General features: G+C 50.1%; 8 protein-coding genes across 8 annotated transcripts; 4 read left to right on the top strand and 4 right to left on the bottom strand.

The window, feature by feature from the left end:
- Nucleotides 1–956: 956 nt before the first annotated feature.
- PEX2_104030 (putative G-patch domain protein (TFIP11)) lies at nucleotides 957–3281 on the bottom strand (the record flags this gene model as incomplete). Its single annotated transcript, XM_016747673.1, has 1 exon — nucleotides 957–3281. The coding sequence occupies one exon, from the start codon at nucleotides 3279–3281 to the stop codon at nucleotides 957–959; it is 2325 nt and encodes a 774-aa protein (XP_016593159.1).
- Nucleotides 3282–3584: 303 nt separating this feature from the next.
- On the top strand, nucleotides 3585–4479 carry sod2 (superoxide dismutase sodB; the record flags this gene model as incomplete). The annotated part of the gene is made up of 4 exons (XM_016747672.1): nucleotides 3585–3708; nucleotides 3801–4207; nucleotides 4273–4340; nucleotides 4392–4479. The coding sequence occupies 4 exons, from the start codon at nucleotides 3585–3587 to the stop codon at nucleotides 4477–4479; spliced, it is 687 nt and encodes a 228-aa protein (XP_016593158.1).
- Nucleotides 4480–4747: 268 nt separating this feature from the next.
- On the top strand, nucleotides 4748–6193 carry PEX2_104010 (uncharacterized protein; the record flags this gene model as incomplete). The annotated part of the gene is made up of 1 exon (XM_016747671.1): nucleotides 4748–6193. The coding sequence occupies one exon, from the start codon at nucleotides 4748–4750 to the stop codon at nucleotides 6191–6193; it is 1446 nt and encodes a 481-aa protein (XP_016593157.1).
- Nucleotides 6194–6694: 501 nt separating this feature from the next.
- PEX2_104000 (uncharacterized protein) lies at nucleotides 6695–7313 on the top strand (the record flags this gene model as incomplete). Its single annotated transcript, XM_016747670.1, has 4 exons — nucleotides 6695–6885; nucleotides 6942–7014; nucleotides 7082–7192; nucleotides 7248–7313. 4 exons carry the CDS (start codon nucleotides 6695–6697, stop codon nucleotides 7311–7313), a joined length of 441 nt encoding a protein of 146 aa, XP_016593156.1.
- A 427-nt stretch (nucleotides 7314–7740) lies between these two features.
- On the top strand, nucleotides 7741–7899 carry PEX2_103990 (uncharacterized protein; the record flags this gene model as incomplete). Its single annotated transcript, XM_016747669.1, has 1 exon — nucleotides 7741–7899. The coding sequence occupies one exon, from the start codon at nucleotides 7741–7743 to the stop codon at nucleotides 7897–7899; it is 159 nt and encodes a 52-aa protein (XP_016593155.1).
- A 31-nt stretch (nucleotides 7900–7930) lies between these two features.
- Nucleotides 7931–10755, bottom strand: PEX2_103980 (uncharacterized protein; the record flags this gene model as incomplete). Its single annotated transcript, XM_016747668.1, has 3 exons — nucleotides 7931–10306; nucleotides 10357–10610; nucleotides 10680–10755. 3 exons carry the CDS (start codon nucleotides 10753–10755, stop codon nucleotides 7931–7933), a joined length of 2706 nt encoding a protein of 901 aa, XP_016593154.1.
- A 1477-nt stretch (nucleotides 10756–12232) lies between these two features.
- On the bottom strand, nucleotides 12233–13266 carry psf3 (DNA replication protein PSF3; the record flags this gene model as incomplete). Its single annotated transcript, XM_016747667.1, has 7 exons — nucleotides 12233–12249; nucleotides 12375–12434; nucleotides 12514–12622; nucleotides 12690–12879; nucleotides 12965–13023; nucleotides 13082–13150; nucleotides 13225–13266. 7 exons carry the CDS (start codon nucleotides 13264–13266, stop codon nucleotides 12233–12235), a joined length of 546 nt encoding a protein of 181 aa, XP_016593153.1.
- A 1028-nt stretch (nucleotides 13267–14294) lies between these two features.
- Nucleotides 14295–15041, bottom strand: PEX2_103960 (DJ-1/PfpI family protein; the record flags this gene model as incomplete). The annotated part of the gene is made up of 2 exons (XM_016747666.1): nucleotides 14295–14950; nucleotides 15005–15041. The coding sequence occupies 2 exons, from the start codon at nucleotides 15039–15041 to the stop codon at nucleotides 14295–14297; spliced, it is 693 nt and encodes a 230-aa protein (XP_016593152.1).
- Between the last annotated feature and the right edge of the window lie 1124 nt (nucleotides 15042–16165).

The raw sequence follows: 16165 nt of genomic DNA, 5'->3' as shown, positions 1-16165 counted from the left end.
AAGGAGGGAGCCTGGACCAATAACAGAGCTCTCAAATGTCAGCTCTGACAATCAAATGAAAGTCTGGAAGCTGCAAGGTATGAGATTTGTCCATTTTGGTCCATTTTGGTGACAAAATGGCAACGAGTGACTTCAAATCCAACGAATACGATTGGTGAAGCATGTTGTGCTGACCTTTGTCGGTGATGTGATTGGCTGCGAACGGCAATCCGCATTCCCCGTGGGTCCGTTGGAGATCCGCAGATCCATAAGGCTATTCAGAGAATTCTGATTGGCCAACTTATTCTCGGGCTCGGAAGGATCGCAGCTATCCTTCACAGTACGATTGTTTAACTCCGATACTATCCACGTTACTCCGTAGATGGGGATATCATCTTATACGCTTCGCTTCGGGCATTCGGATTTCGGAAAATTCATGGAGTTTACTATATCCGACAATTAGCCGAAAAGAGCGAATATCCCGAGACTTTAAATCCGATCGGAATTAGATACGCCTTCGGGAAGTATGCATAACTTGACACTCGTCAGTGAATATCGGGCAGATCTCGTTCAAGGCCCAGAGGCCTAGTTAAGACTCAAACCCCGTTAAGCCTCAGAGAAATCAATAAGCTTGTTTTATCAACCCTCTACGTAGAAGCTCAGTTGTAAGGCTCATTCGCTTGGCTATGCGGGCAGCTGCGCCTATCACATAAGGCTCGATATTCAGGGGCCGTCTCTCGAATTAGATTTCCGGATAGTCACATCTTTCTAATTATACTCTATACCTTTCTATGACGGAAGTGTTTGAAATAATATTACAAGTCTTCGTGAATTGCTTGGCATTATGTGCGAGGTAAGTTGCACTGGGTATGTTGTTATTCTCGCTTTGGGCAAAGGTTGGATATTTTGAATAGGTACATTGTTGTTCAATTACAATGTCAATCCACTTGTCGCACAGTTGAATGACCGCTCATTGCTTATCGGCCCTCCGCACGCTCTACCAGCTGATCCTCCAATCCCATTGGCTCCCAGATCTCCTTCGCCTTCTTATTTTGCACCCACACCACGTCTCCTTGGATAAAGGCCACGACTCCACCCTTGCCCGTGGCACTAGCCGTAATACGGAACAGGGGCTGACCGTTTTGTGGATGAGCCTCACGCAAGGGTAGCATGATAAGTCCTTGATCCAAACACCATCCCTCCAAGATGTCCTTGAACGCGACTTCTTCCACAACTGGTGCCTTAACCCGGGGTTCGGGAGCAGCTGCAGCGGCAGTCGCTGCGGCTGCTGCCACCTTATCTTCCCGGGTAGGAAGCGTCGTCCGCACTGTAGTTGGGCGTGGAAGTTCGGCAGCAGCACGGTCGCCCAGCTGTAAGGCAAGGTCCATAGTTTGCAATCCTTTGTTCCATTCATCGTCGATGATAGTAAGCTCGTTGACCTCCACCGGAATCTGAGTGCGCCACCAAGAGAACCAAGCTCCGACCTCCTCGTAGTTGGGGTCGTTGGTGAGCCAGATGTAGAGAATCTCGTGCCATTTTGGGAAGAAATCAGAGACTAGCAATAGTCCTATGACATTAGGCTGGAAGAATAACTTCCAGCATAAGACATCCTTCAGCGCTGTGAGATCTTGGTCCTGTGGGTTCACGGTGAAGTCTTCGCGAAGATGGCGTGCAAGACGTGGCAGCAGATGATTGCGTAGACATACATCAAATTCGGATCCTAGGGCATCCCGCCAGATCTCAACGCGATCGACCAGACCCTTGCGCAGACTCCATGTATCGAGTACCGAGCGGAACTTTCTCTTCGCATCAGACATGAGACCACTGGGCTGTTTCGGGTTTGTGTGTCGTTCATCCAGGTATTGAAGCCAAGTGAAGAGCCACCAGGGGAACTTTCCATCTTGCTCGGAGCCGGCGTGTCGTCGACTAGCTCGAGGTTTCCAGTTTTTAAGGGCCAGGCCCACCTTGGGAATGACCAATTGGTCGAGAACGTTTGCATACACAAATGGCGGTACAATCGCCTTCCAGGCCACGACCAGCGCGGTTGCCTTAGAAGGGTCGTAAACGTCCCAATCATTCAGAAGTGCTGAGCGCACTCGTGGGAGCCAGAGGGTATAGATCATCGTTTCGTAAGGTGAAGTGGATGCCCGTTTCCGGGGCTCTTCTAACGCGTTGGTGCGAGACAGGAGAGGCTGAAGGCGTGTGAGATTAGACACGAGGAACGTGGGATCTTGAAGAGGCTCCCATTCCTCCATGGCCTGGCGGAATAGCGGATGTAGAGCTGCGACTGCGGTCTCTGGGAGTCGGTGCTCATCAACAGCATCTCGATATTTGGATTCTATATCTTCAAGCTTGTTCGTCAACTCATCAAATTTGGTCGTGATGCTTTCGTCGTTTTCAAAGAGGTCTAATTCTTCCACTGCGGCGATAAGGCCTGTGAGATGGTTGATCCGGGATTGATATGCATCCAGTTCGTCCACGACCTGAGCCTCTTCAAGTTCGATGTATTGTTTTCTCTCTTTCAACCCCTTCCATTCATCCGCAAATGCTTCCAGGTCATTCCGAGCTCGCTGGGCAATCTTTAATGCTTCTCCTTCCTCTTGGCTGACGAATTGTTGTGTCGACATCAACCCAGCGGTCGAAGTGAGAACACGCTGCTCTTTTCCAGTGGCATCGACGAGTGATTTGAGAACATTGGGAACTTCCAGTCCTTCCATATCATCCTCAATTTCGCGCGCTGTGCGGAATTTGGGCTTCGCACGTTGGATCGGTGTACCTGTGCCGCTCCGCCCTTGTGTCTTGCGCTCCTCCTTCTTCTTTCGCCGCCGCTGCCGTTCATCCTCGGAGCTGTCTTCGAGAATCTCGCCCTTCTGTGCAGCTGCTCGTCGCTCTTCTTCGCGAGTCTTTTTTGATTTCTCGCTCACTGCGCCCAAGCCTGCACCCTGGGGTCGCGCCTGTACCTCAATCGGGTTGACGATACCCTGGCCAGTAGTTCCAAGACCTTGTCCTTCCCTGTAGCCCATCTTTGCCATCATGCGCGCGGCAAAACTGTTGGGTCCTCCCCCTCCCCCGCCACCTCCCATGCCTTTCCCACCTCGCGACGATCCTCCACCTCGAGGGTTGGCCATGGTGTTTCGGTTTGTGTGAGCACCGTTACCTAGTCCACCCATAGTGGGAGGCGTCACAGAGCCAGAGGCAGCTCTGGCAAACCCCCGAAAGCCGGTGGTCGGGGGTGTGTTCTCTTCATCAGAGCTCATGTCAGCGACCTTGCGCTTCTGGCCAGAAAACGAAGGCGACGCCATCTTTTCAGGGGTTCATCGGCAGATCGTGGCCAAATCAACTGTCCCCTCTATTTTCAGCAAAATAGTCAAAGTAAGCAAATTGTGTCCTGGAAGAACGAGTCGCAGTTGAGAGCTCATGAAATTCACGTGGGGATCCGGAGCGGAATAACCGAACTCCGGACCGACGAAAACAAGATGACGTTAGGGTCGGTTACTTCATAGCTCGGCTGCCACTTTTTTTCTTTTGAGTTCATTCATCTCTCAGAATTGGTGCACTCTTTATTCTTTTTCACCGCGTATTCATTCTCAACACATACATTCACAATGGCTGCTCTTCTTAGCAACTCAGCCCGCGTTGCCCTTCGCTCGGGAGCTTCGGCTACCTCCAAGGCCGGAGCCGCGGGCTTGACCTTTGCCCGCGGCAAGGCCACCCTCCCCGACCTTTCCTGTAAGTTGGGTGTTTGAGTACCCACTAGGGCTTTAGAGAAGCCGTATCTACATGTTTGGAGTAAAAACTCTTAGACTAACCTCTAAAATAAGACGACTATGGCGCCCTGGAGCCCTCCATTTCCGGCAAGATCATGGAGCTTCACCACAAGAACCACCACAACACCTATGTGACCAGCTACAACAACGCCCTTGAGCAGCTGCAGGAGGCCCAGGCTAAGGGCGACATCGCCGCTCAGATCGCTCTCAAGCCCGCTGTCAACTTCCACGGTGGTGGCCACCTTAACCACACCCTCTTCTGGGAGAACCTTGCCCCCAAGAGTGCCGGCGGTGGTGAGCCCCCCTCTGGTGCTCTGGCCAAGGCCATTGACTCCACCTACGGTGGCCTCGGCGAGTTCCAGACCAAGATGAACGCTGCTTTGGCTAGCATCCAGGGCAGTGGCTGGGCTTGGCTCGTGAAGGACAAGCAGACCGGCCAGATCGGCATCCGCACCTACGCCGTAAGTGATGACTGGCGATTCCTCGCTTTTGATATGAACCGTTCTAGTTACTAACCCCTTACCAGAACCAGGACCCCGTCGTCGGCCAGTTCGAGCCTCTGCTCGGTATTGACGCTTGGGAGCACGCTTACTAGTAAGAATTCCCGTCTTGATGATCCGTTGCCTATACTAATCGTTTTTCTAGCCTCCAATACCAGAACCGCAAGGTCGAGTACTTCTCCGCCATCTGGGATGTCATCAACTGGAAGGCAGCTGAGAAGCGCTTCACTTAAATAATTCCTATTTGATCTGTAAATGCTGCTATGATATCTTGCGCTTAATTACCCCTGTATTGTAGCATGTGTTTTTCAATATTATCAATTATTTGACACTATAAGATCATCTTTATTTGGCAATTACTTGTTCCTCTCGAATATAAACCAATGTGGTTGACCGGACCGGGCGGACCGCGTAATGCGGATCACCGCAAGCATCCGAAACACGAGACCCTGATATTCTCCATCAGGGCCTCGAACACTTACATCCTTTGGCAACTCCATTATGTCGGCAGAAAGTCCTGGCCAGAAGAATGGCTTCAAGTCATTTCTCTCTAATGCATTGCGTTCTAAGAAATCCCGCCAAACCCTCCGCAAAGGCAGCAGATCGACCACAGACCTGCGGCTGGCCGCGCGCCCCAGTGTCGAGGAAGCCCCTCCAATGCCAGAGCTAGCTCCATTGCATGCCCATAGACTCAAATACAGGGAATTGCACGCGCAAGTAGACTCACAACTGGGTGAACGAAGGGATTACACGGAAATCATCCATGCGATAGGCACACTCGACGTCAACGATACCACTGCCGCAAACTACGGGGACAATGAACACCGCCCCCCAGGCGAGGGCGACATAGCAAGTCTCACACCTAAGCTATGGGCACAAATAGCAGGATACCTGGATCCAACCGAAGCAGCAAGCTTAGCAATCGCCAGCATCACATTATACCGAAGACTAGGCCCAAGATACCTCATGGCTCTAGACCACCCCGACAACCACACCCACAAAATCAACTTCCTCTCCGGCCTAGACATCTCCCTCCCGCACCACCTCCTCTGCTTCCCCTGCGTCCAATACCACAGACGCACCCAAGAAGGAACAGAACGCATCCGCCCAACCCACGTCCTAAACCCGCTCTTCAACTGCCCAAACTCAACAAACGCCGTCAAACCCCCACCCCGCCACCGCATAACTCACGGCCGCAACCTCCCCTTCTCATTCGTGCAACTAGCCATGCGCGCCCACCGCTTCGGTCCCAGCTATGGACTAGCCCCCGACACGCTCGGCCGACGCTGGCAGCGCGATAACTGGTCGCACACATCGCGCTTCCACATCCACGCAGGACGGCTCCTAATGCGCGTCACCAGCCAGACCTTCGCGGCGCCGGCTCTCACGCCATCCGCGCAGCGTATGCTTCTGTACTCGCGCGACGACTACTGTCCGTACTTTAGCGCGTGCGCGCACTGGCGGGACGGCGAGCTGATGCCGGCGTGTAAGTGTGCGCTGGAGCATATCCCGCGGCCGCGGAGCTCTGGCGGGTTGCAGGGGCTTGAGAATCGGGTGAAAGACCGGATTGCGGGGCAGGTGTTTGATCCGAATGCGCTGACGATACTGTGTGGGTTTTGTCGGCCGATGCGGAGATGTCCTGAGTGTCCGACTGAGTATCTCATTGAGGTTAAGCTGAGTGAGGATCTGGAGGATCGCAGGTTCAAGCAGTCTATTGTTGTTACGCGGTGGAGTGATCTTGGGGATGGGACTACGCCTGGTGGTATTGAGTGGGAGGCTATTAATGGGAAGACGGACGATTACGATTCTTTTAGGCATTATGCTAAGCGTGGCATTGCGAGTATCTTTGAGGCGGCTTTTACGGCGGATACGCTTCCTGGTCAACGGGTTGTTTCACTGAATCCGAAGAAGAAGACGCTTGGGGAGGATGGGAATCGGTGGTATTAGGCTTTGGGCTGAGATTTATTCGATAGAGAGGGCATTCTTTTCATTTTGGATACTTCGGTTGACTGTATATCATGTCTGTTTGGGCGTTTTGGCAAGTTAAAAAAGCCTGGAGTTGGGAACAAAATGATTTGGAGCTTGGAGTTGTCTGAATTTGATATTGATATTATGCATTTGAGTGATATTGCAAGCTGTGCTTTTGCTCTAAGTAGGCTGTCCAAAACTAACACATTCTAGGCATGGATATCAACTATAGAGCTCAATTCAGACCTCGTCAGTCTGTTTGCAATCGCGCTAGGCTCCTTCTTGCACGATACGTGCTTCATTCACGCGCATCAATGCTACATTGAATAACACATCACGTCCATTGACAGTCCTGCTGCCTGGCTCTTCGTGTGCGATATATCCTCTCTCCTTCCTCTTCTTCCCCTACTTCCTCTCCTGGTCTCTTCTACCACCACATCCACCCAACTTACCAAACTCGCACCAACGATATCCATCGTGATGTCCACTTCCCAAACTCCCAACACTGGGGACAACCCCGACCCTGGCCCTGATCCTAGTACTGTCACTGACACCGACACTAGCACTAGCACTGGAACTAGCACTGGGACTGGCACTGGAACTGGAACTGGCCTCACGCCATATGGCAGCCACTGGAGAGCATATGGTTTTACCTATCCCCAGACTTTCGCGTAAGTTTCGAGATCATTTCACCCATTCATCCTAGCTGACGACTGTACTATATCAGGTCCCCCAACAAATTTCTTTGCAGTTGCCCAAACCACGGCGTGTGGCAGTGGCCTCTCGATCATGCCGAACTGGTGCGTATTCTATTCCAAACCGACAACCCTTCCTATGTTCGGAACTAACGCATATTGCATTATTTAGACGATTGCTTCCTGTGCATTCAGATGTCCCTACTGCGACGAGTTCAACAAGCTCGGACGGACTAGGCTGATGGCTTCAAACCTCCGTCGCCACATTACCAAGACACACATTGTAAGATGAGACTCCGATTTTCCTGATTGATTGATGCATTACTAATATCTACTAGGAGGGGAACCCTTATGTATATGGTACTCTTATTGTCGCGTCTGGAGCGCAAAACAGAGGTTCGTAAGCTGGTTATCGAAAGCTTCAAATGTTTCACCTCTTAAGTGATCCATCTCAACAGCAGTGATGAGAACAATTGGTTTGTCCCGCGAGAGTCGGGGTCTTGGAGTCGGTGAGGACTATCCAAGACATGATGAACATACGGGTGAAGGAGGTGGGATAGGTTTTGTGCCCACTGCGTTTGTATCAGTTGGTAGTCTCGCTGATAACACAATACCTAGATGCATACATTCGGATAACTTCACACCGTGCTTACTTTTGGTACAACCATGAATTTGTAAGATAGAATATTGGACGATGTAACACATTTTGGATTAACCCTGCCAGCAGGATGGATATCAAAAACTGACAAAAATGCAAAAGCCTTAAGTCGTGAATCGCATACATCAGGATAGGAAAAACAAAGTGAAATGCGGAGAGATCATAAGACACCAATGCGCTCCAGGTGTTTCTGGGAAGTGAACAATAAGAGCAAAAACAATGTAGCCATGCTACTGTATATACAGGGCTGGGTATCATATAGTACAAAAGGGAGAAGGAGCAGGATGAAGGCAAAGAGAGATGAAGTAAAGAAAATAAAGAAAGCGGAGTAAGGCATCAATCAATGACTGTTTCTGGAGCAGCTCAGCCCCTGCGGGCACGACGACCCACATACCGAGGCCGTCTCGCATAGTCATCAGCATAAACAGCCATCTCAGAGTGAGGTCTGACATGGGCCTCCATTGAGTCCGGCGTGTCGCCACGGGGGATCCCAAGTCCATGAGTAGTTTCGTAGGCTAGACGCGAGGGAGCGCGGTTCTCTTTTTGCGTAGAGTCATTGGATTTCTCTGTCCCCGGAATAGACACTGAATCAGAGCGTTTACTCTTCATCCAGCCGAAGATGCCCAGTGAGCTGCGCCGCTTGTGTTCAACGTCAATGCCATGAGATGTGGAGGGGCGTCCTGAGACTGTTGCAGAGCCGGGTTGGTCGGCAAGTGTTGACATTGTCAAGGATTGCGGAACTCCTCGCGGTCTAAAGGCTGAGAGCGATTCATCATTGTGGATTGGGGGGTTGGAGGAGTATAGGTCAGTTGGGGCGGTGATGATTTGGGACCTGGGTCTTCGGGAGGCGCCGCCCATTGTCCTGGTTTTGGGGATTACCGGGGATGGGGCGCCGTCTTCATCGTCGTCTTCGAAATCGTTTGGAGTCGGGGAGCCTTGTAGTCGACGGGGGTTGTTGGCTGAGCGGTTGAAGAATGGGGGTATGAAGCTGAGGCGTCGACGGGGCTCGGGGTTGGCTTCGGGCTTGGGCTTCGACTGGGCGAGGTCGAGGGGTTGTTCAAGGATGTCCAGAGTGGTCATGTCAAGAGTTGGGATACCAGTGACCTCGGGCTCGGTTGGATCCGAAGCAATGCTACTATCATCATGGAATGTAGCTGGACTGATGACAGTGCGTGGTGACATTTCTGTCTGTTGAACTTCGTGGCGGGTCTCACGCGGCTTGGGCTTGCGAGACCGTGGACCCTGCTTTGCAGCGGCAACCCAGTCTTGAGGTGTGAGTGGCGATGAAGAGTCGCGATCATTGGTGCGCGGCTCCGGAGTCATAGCCTTAGTTGGGCTACGGACACGTTTAATTGTTGGGGTTGATGCTTGGTTGGCATTTGTGTGGTATCTATCTCCAAAGGTCTCAATAGCAGGGTTGTTGGGGCTTCCGGGCCCAAGAAGCGCACTGGCTTTAGAGGAAACAGTGCTGAAGGAGGGCAAGATAGTGCGCGACTCGTGAGCTGTGACTCCTAGGCGCGGAGTATCACTGCAGTTGGTTTCCATGCTGTCGTCAACCTCACTGCCATTGAAGCTGTAGCGACTCGCCATTTCTTCCGCAGAACGCGGGCGATTAACCCGCCTGCCAGGGAAAAACAAATCTTGCTCGGTCTGTGAGCTCGTTCGGGCTGTAATGCTCCTATGCGACCTATTTGACCCGTCCGATCGGTTTGCACCGGTAGCATATGCCGTGCTCATAGTATCAGGAGTGGGAGGAAGCCTGACGCCTCCGAAGAGAGATGCATCCAGACGTCCGCGTCCACGTGGCTTGGGAGCATACAAGTCTGGTGTAAAGCTGGGGATGCTAGCCTTAGTGGCATCAGATGATGCTCGGTTTCGGCGTCTCGTGATGATAGTCTGGTTTACTTCTTCGCGGGACCGAATCCACCGATCAATCTGGTCTTCTTTACTTTCTTCCCGCCCACTCGGTGGAACATAGCTATCCAAGCTGCCTGAGGTCGACAACGATCTCCGAACAGGGATCTCGAGTTGTTCAAAGTCTTCCCACCTCGTAGGCGTGTCGAACGGATTCAGCTCACTACATTCGCTTAGGACGCTCAATCTGGGAGACTCGGGCTCCATAACCTCGGTGGTCGTGTGGAAGCTCTCCGATTTCGAAAGTTCAGTCCTTGCAGAGCGTGACTGAGTTTCTTCTTCAGGAGCATAAAGGCTTCGCAAAGTGGCAGTACTTTTGTTATCCGCGCGTAGGAAGGAGGGCGCTTTCGAGAGCTTGCGTAGCTCAGAAGATGTCTGGCGCTGAGCTACGCTCAAGACACCTGAATTTCGCTTGGAAGAGGTTCTCTCTGGGATTTCAATCATGGCCCGGGATTGTGGTGCAAAGGCTTCGGAGCCATCGGCGGTCATAGGGCGTGACATTGACTGCCTGGAGGCCCTGCCGCCATTCTCCAGCATGTCAAGTTTCGATTCCAATTGGCAGATAAGCTCGACGGCTTCGGTAACAGCCAGGTCTCGCTTATCGAGGTCAATACGGAGTTGCTCGTTGGATTCACGTAGGATCTGGTTGTCTTTCTCGGTAGTTCGGAGCTCCTCCACTTCTGCTACCAAATCGTCCATGTGCGCCAATTGTTCTTCCATCTCCACCATCCGTTCCAGCTTCTTTTCAAGGATAGCCATCTGCTGCGTGCGGTGGAAGACCTCGAGCTTCAAATCGAAATTGAGCTTGTTCATTTTCGAGACATACTTTAAACGAGTCAGCTATTGCATATGGTCATTCCGTACTCTGAACTCACTTGGTCCATTTCCCGCATCCCCATTTCTTTCGGTTTTCTCTGGCCAGCAGAGAAGACGTCATTCGCTTTGCGTGCTTTTTCTGACGCGGTATCATCCTGGTTCCGCGTGGTCTCGGGGGTTTGAGGAGTATTTTCTTTATAATCCTCCGATATGGTTCCACGGGAGCTTCGGTGTGCGCGTTCTTCTTTCAGTAGCCCCTGTAGCAGAGCCGAGGCAGGGTTTACCAGTGTAGGGGTGCTGGGTTCTGGAGTATCTAGGCCACAAATCATCAGTCACTTGTACTCTAGAGCCACCCAACGTTGCTGGTAATGGGAAGACATACCAGATGAGCGGACTGGTGTCCTTGTGCCATGATGAATAGGTGACTGGTCTCTCAACCACGAGACCTCTGCACTCATTCGAGGCGGAGTAAACATATTGGATCGACCCTTGACGCGGGAAAGTGATGGGTGCTGAGGACGCTCTGACAACTCTTGAGAAAGAAGCAATGTCAGCTTTAATTAATCAACTTTGAGTTTTGAAACTCAATCAAGGCCGGTGCAGGTTCCAAGATCACGTACTAGAGGAGTGGTCTTTGGTGGAAACGCTGCGTTTGGGTGCAGTCCTGGGATGATATACGGGGTGCGAAGGAGCAGGCGGACCTGCGGCCGAACTCCTTCTGTGGGTTTTCTCATCCATAATGGCTGCCGGCATAATGTTTACCGAATGCGCATAATTGACGTGCCGTAAAAAAGCCCCCAGTTTCCCTGTTTGGATGCAACACAGCAATATTCTAGTCAATCAGGGGACACCACGGTAACAGTTTCCTGCACAATCCACCAGCCGCATCGGAGGATTAATGGATGGATCCAGGTAAATTGATGTCGATTGGATAGGCGGTTGGATAGTGGTGGGTAACACGCAGCCGCGATGCGAGGGATGCAGATGTGTTGTAGGTGGGGAGCAATCAGAGGCCGGGTAGGTCGAACCTGTGGAGTGCAAGGTAGGTTTGTAGAGTCAATAGACCCGAATCAAGGCATAGAGGGGTGTCCCAATTTCCAAACCCAAGAGTCAAGGGAGGAGAAGGCGGGACCAGGACAAGTCAAACGAAGCGAGGGTGATGTCGCAAACGAATTGTGATGAGTCTCCAAAAAGGAAGGGGAAAAAAAAGGGTGCAGTTACAGGCCCCACTTATGTAGATGTTATTTGTTTTGATGAAGTAGGGACAGTTGTCATGAGAGGTAAGGAATGGAAGAATCGAAGAATGGAAGAAACATCCGAAAATGATTGAATGTCAAAGATGTTAGTTACTACGGAGTATTATGTTCTTTTCCTCTTTTTTTCCAGCCCCCTCGAGGCTAGATTCAATAGGCTCCTTAGCACGACGATCAATTCGCTATCAACGCTAACTCGCTCTGTTCCTTGACATTCATCACACCAATCGGATCGGGGCCGTGGGGCAGTCTCACTTTGGTCCTTACGCGGGGTTTCTCCTGAACATGAGTGACTTCATAAGTGTTACAGATTTACTTCCCCATTTGGGGTTTGATTTGGTAGATTGCGATGAGAAATGAATGTATCCCTATATAGATTGACTTGGTTGAATCAATATTTATCTAATATTAATATAAATATAAATACAATATAATAAGACTTAACCTAAAAATGGCCAATGTATAAAAATGGCCAATCCAAAAAGAGTTGATATATCAACATTCCATTTCCATGGATCCAGATCGTATGTCTCCACCAGGGCATATCCATCGGATCTCACACCTGTCAGATTTGACAGATTCATCTATAGCACTTTAATTATCTCTTATCCTTCGTCTAAATTGCATTTCAATAGTCTCGAAATACGGAGTACGTTTATACAAGAATAAAATAAAGTCAGACCTAGTCAAAATCCTGTGCTACGTCACACGCAGCCTATCGGATTGAAGAATCATATTGTCGCATAAAATGTATCGTAACTTTCATGAGCGAGCGCAGCTCAAAGCCCACGAGAAATGCCTCGTCACAATGGACTATTACTTACGTTTCGCCTCGCCAGACCAGATCCGCATCTCCTTGGCTCGATCATGAGCAGCGCGGAACACTATCGAACCAGATCTGTTAGTAACCTTATCCTCTACCCATATTCGTAGATATCCAAAACAGTGACAGTCATAACCTACATTGTCGCTCAGTCTCATCCAGCCCACGAAGGAAATCAACACCGCCACCAACTGCACCACGTGAATTGTGCGCGTGGTCAGCGATCTCTGCCGCTCGTTTCTTGAATGCCTGACAGCTTGTTAGTCCCAGATCGGCCCATAAACTGTTTTCAGATGCGTAGATCAGAGCCACCTACATCTCCGAGAACATCGACCATCTCTTCTTCCTCGAAGATTTCAAGAATCCGTTCGCTCAGGTTGTAGAAATGCGGTGCTAACGCGCGCAAGTCAAGCGTGCGGGGATCTGCCTTCAGCGCATTCATAACTCGCTCCGAAAGTGCCTCGGGCATGTCGAGCGTGACTAGACGGGACGTTCCTAGACGTGCTCTGTAACAGCCACATATAGTACGTTAGGAAAATGACAAATTCCATGTCTGGTCTTCTGAGTAGACTAAACTGGGTAGGACCTTACCCGATCGAGAGCATTTCACCTAGCCATAGTGGAAGATCGATCCGGGTTCCGGCTTTGATCTATGCAGGGATCAGCAAGCTGTGTAGCCGGGTGGTGAAAAATAGGGCATAAACTAACATCTTCACCGGCATTGCCCTCTAGAATACCGAGTCCGGGTACTTCGAGCTCAAATGTACACGGCAGTTTCTGGATCCAACGATGTTAGCAATTGTTCATTTCTGCGAGTTGATGGTGAAGGCACGTGGTCGCAATCAACTCACCTGCGCATCAGTCAAAATGGAGTCAATATCATAGTAAGACATGATGACACGTCAGAATATTCATTCTGTTGATCGCAAAAGTTGTGAGGTTGAGGCGCGTCGATAACGGCGCGCGGTCACGTGTTACCCGCGAAATGGGAAATTGGTGGAGAAACCGATGCCATCCACTACAACTTTTGAAAGTTATGAGCCTTAGGGATCTCCATTTCTTTTCTGTCCAATGGCTAACAAATAGACTACGACCTGGCAGATCAGGAAACATATTTTGATTTCTTAGCTAGGTCATGTAGCACTTTCAAGTCGTCACCTCCCGATATGTGTCTCATACTCTGCGATAGCCTGTTATACCCAAGCCAATTATTTTCTAACAATCTAAAACATCGAGGAAAGCATTTTAAGGTCAAGAAAGCCAATGCAATCTTGCGTGTCGGTCCAGAGCTTGGAATTTCAGGGTCACTCGCTAAACCCAGGCATAAGATATCACATATGTACCTACCCTACGTGATACTGCACACATGGACGCATGCACGCCACAGCGCCTCGGCGTGGTATTTGTATTTGAGTATAATTTTGTCGCTAAATTCATCGACAGATATTGACTCGGCGGCATCAGAAAAGTTGACATACATGCAGCGCTCCATTCATTGGGCCTCAACTAGTTTCGGTATACCTACTATGTTCAATGATCCTGTCGATATCAGTAGATGCCTACTGCAGAAGTTGAGACCGTCAACTGCGATCATGTAGGGTGAGCTCATCCGGTGGAGAATAGCACAGATTTATTGGATCCGATGCGATGGTTCTTCCCGCATGACAAGATAGCTTCGATTAATCTGCATTTCCAACCCGAGGAGACAGATAATGGCACAAGACACAAGCTAATGAGTTGGGCATGTAGATGGCCAACAAAAACTTTTAGGCTTCGGGCACTAAAAAAAGTCAACTTAATATATATTACCACAATGCTCTAGACTTTTTCCCCCATCAAATTCCTAAAAAAAAGTGAAAACACTCTAGACATGGATATCAAATATGCAAACACCCAAACATGCAGAATCATGGTAGACGACTCAAAGCCCATGCAGTTCAGCAAACGGATCGTGGTTAGGGTCCTCATGCCGAGTGTATTCCATGCTATTCGATATCGTCCTTGCCAACTCGCTCCCATAGACCGCTTCAATCCAAGCAAGAGTAACATCAATGCCAGCACTAACCCCAGAAGAAGACCAAACATTACCATCAACGACCCATCTCGCACGAGGAACCCAATCAACATTCACCCCCAGACCCGTAATCTCGGCCCAGGCCATCTTATTCGTCGTAGCTCGTCTCCCATCCAAAACCCCAGCTCTCGCTGCAAGCCCTGCACCAGTACACACTGTAATGAGATAGCTCAGCTGGGGATATACATTCCGGATGTATACTATTGCTTCTTCAATTGCTGGGCTCGAGACGCGCGTGCCCAAGCCACCAGGGACAAAAAGCAGATCCAGAGACGGTGCTGTTGCAAATGTGTGGGTCGGCACCACGCTTTGGCCTATGGCGTTGGCGGATATCGGCGACTTCGTTGTCACTGGCTCTAAAGTTGAGGCTACGAGTGCTAACGTCATGCCGTGGGTCCATGAGAGGACATTGATGCAGTCTAACGGGCCGAATACATCCAGGGCTTGGAAGCCTGGGAATAGCACTACGCCCACGCGGAGAGGGGCGGATTTGCCTTGAGATTCTAGACATTCAATCCTTTAATATGTGGAATGTATACTGGAAGTGAGGGTCATACCAAGCACATCATTTGTGGTTTCGCTACTGTTAGGCATGATGAATGGCTCTGCTTACTGTCATGAAAGGAATGATTTCCTCCGCCAGGGTTTACGTTAGAACAGGCGATCTGGTCTTTATATACACGGCCAGGTGTTGGAATGACCAAGTCACGGCCTTGCGTCGGTTTTGAGCAGATTAGCACGTAAGCCGGAATGGTTCCGTTTTTGGAGAGTGTGAACTTGTCTGCATCATTGAAAATTGGAGAAAAACATAGATACTGTCTCAGTGGAAAAGAAGCTTGGTTATTATTTGTTTGATATATGTTAACCTGACGCCAACAACGGTAGGTTAAAAACAACCTTATTTTTCCCGGGGAACGATGATCGCCTTAATTGGAAAGCTTCCGAGGTCTGAGCTACGAGTCGGAGATTAAGTAGGATAGACAGGGACTGCCTATCCCTGCTTGTCCTCGCAGCCCTAATGGGCAAAGCACCGGGCATCGCCGTAAAACGTACTCGGATCTTGACCACCCAAGCTAGTCACTTCTTCCAAGATGGCTGCTGCCGGCCCCTGATTCTGTGGTGCAGGAACATTCATCAAAAATGCCCCAGGGCCAGATACAGTAAATTGCCATAGTCATCGAAGGCCCACCGAGCCTGATGTTCCAATTCGAAAAAAGAGTCGAAGTCCCCCATCATCTCCTGGAGTGCGACTTGAATATCATCATGGGCTTTGCGTAGATTAGCTTCTCCTTCTCCCCCCAGGATTCCCTGGTAATCACTTTGTATCGAGGATAGCGGGCTCCCTTCTCAAACCTCGGCGTAGCCAAACAGCAGCAAAGTATATCTCCGAATTTGAGGATGAACGAGTGGACCCGTTTGCTATCATCTTCGGTATACTCGTATGAATGCAGTTAGACTCTCTGATACCAGGATATAAGGTTTTTGGCTGTCATTTCTAGGAGAAGAACAGAAACTCTGTGCCGGCGATGATTTGGAATATGATTTCCCAATATGTGTTCGTCGGGCCGAATTGCTTCAAGAAAATTGAGCCGACCGTAGTATTACCATATATTGTTGCTCTGTCCCAGAAGGGACATGAGTGTAAGATGAGGTGTATGCAAGGTCATTGGTCATTGTGTTTGGTATCGGCTATCTACATAGGTCAGGTCACGCGACCA

The sequence above is a fragment of the Penicillium expansum genome (assembly GCF_000769745.1).
Source record: "Penicillium expansum strain MD-8 chromosome Unknown contig362, whole genome shotgun sequence".
NCBI classification, from domain to species: domain Eukaryota; kingdom Fungi; phylum Ascomycota; class Eurotiomycetes; order Eurotiales; family Aspergillaceae; genus Penicillium; species Penicillium expansum.
This window is presented reverse-complemented; position numbering and strand designations above follow the sequence as displayed.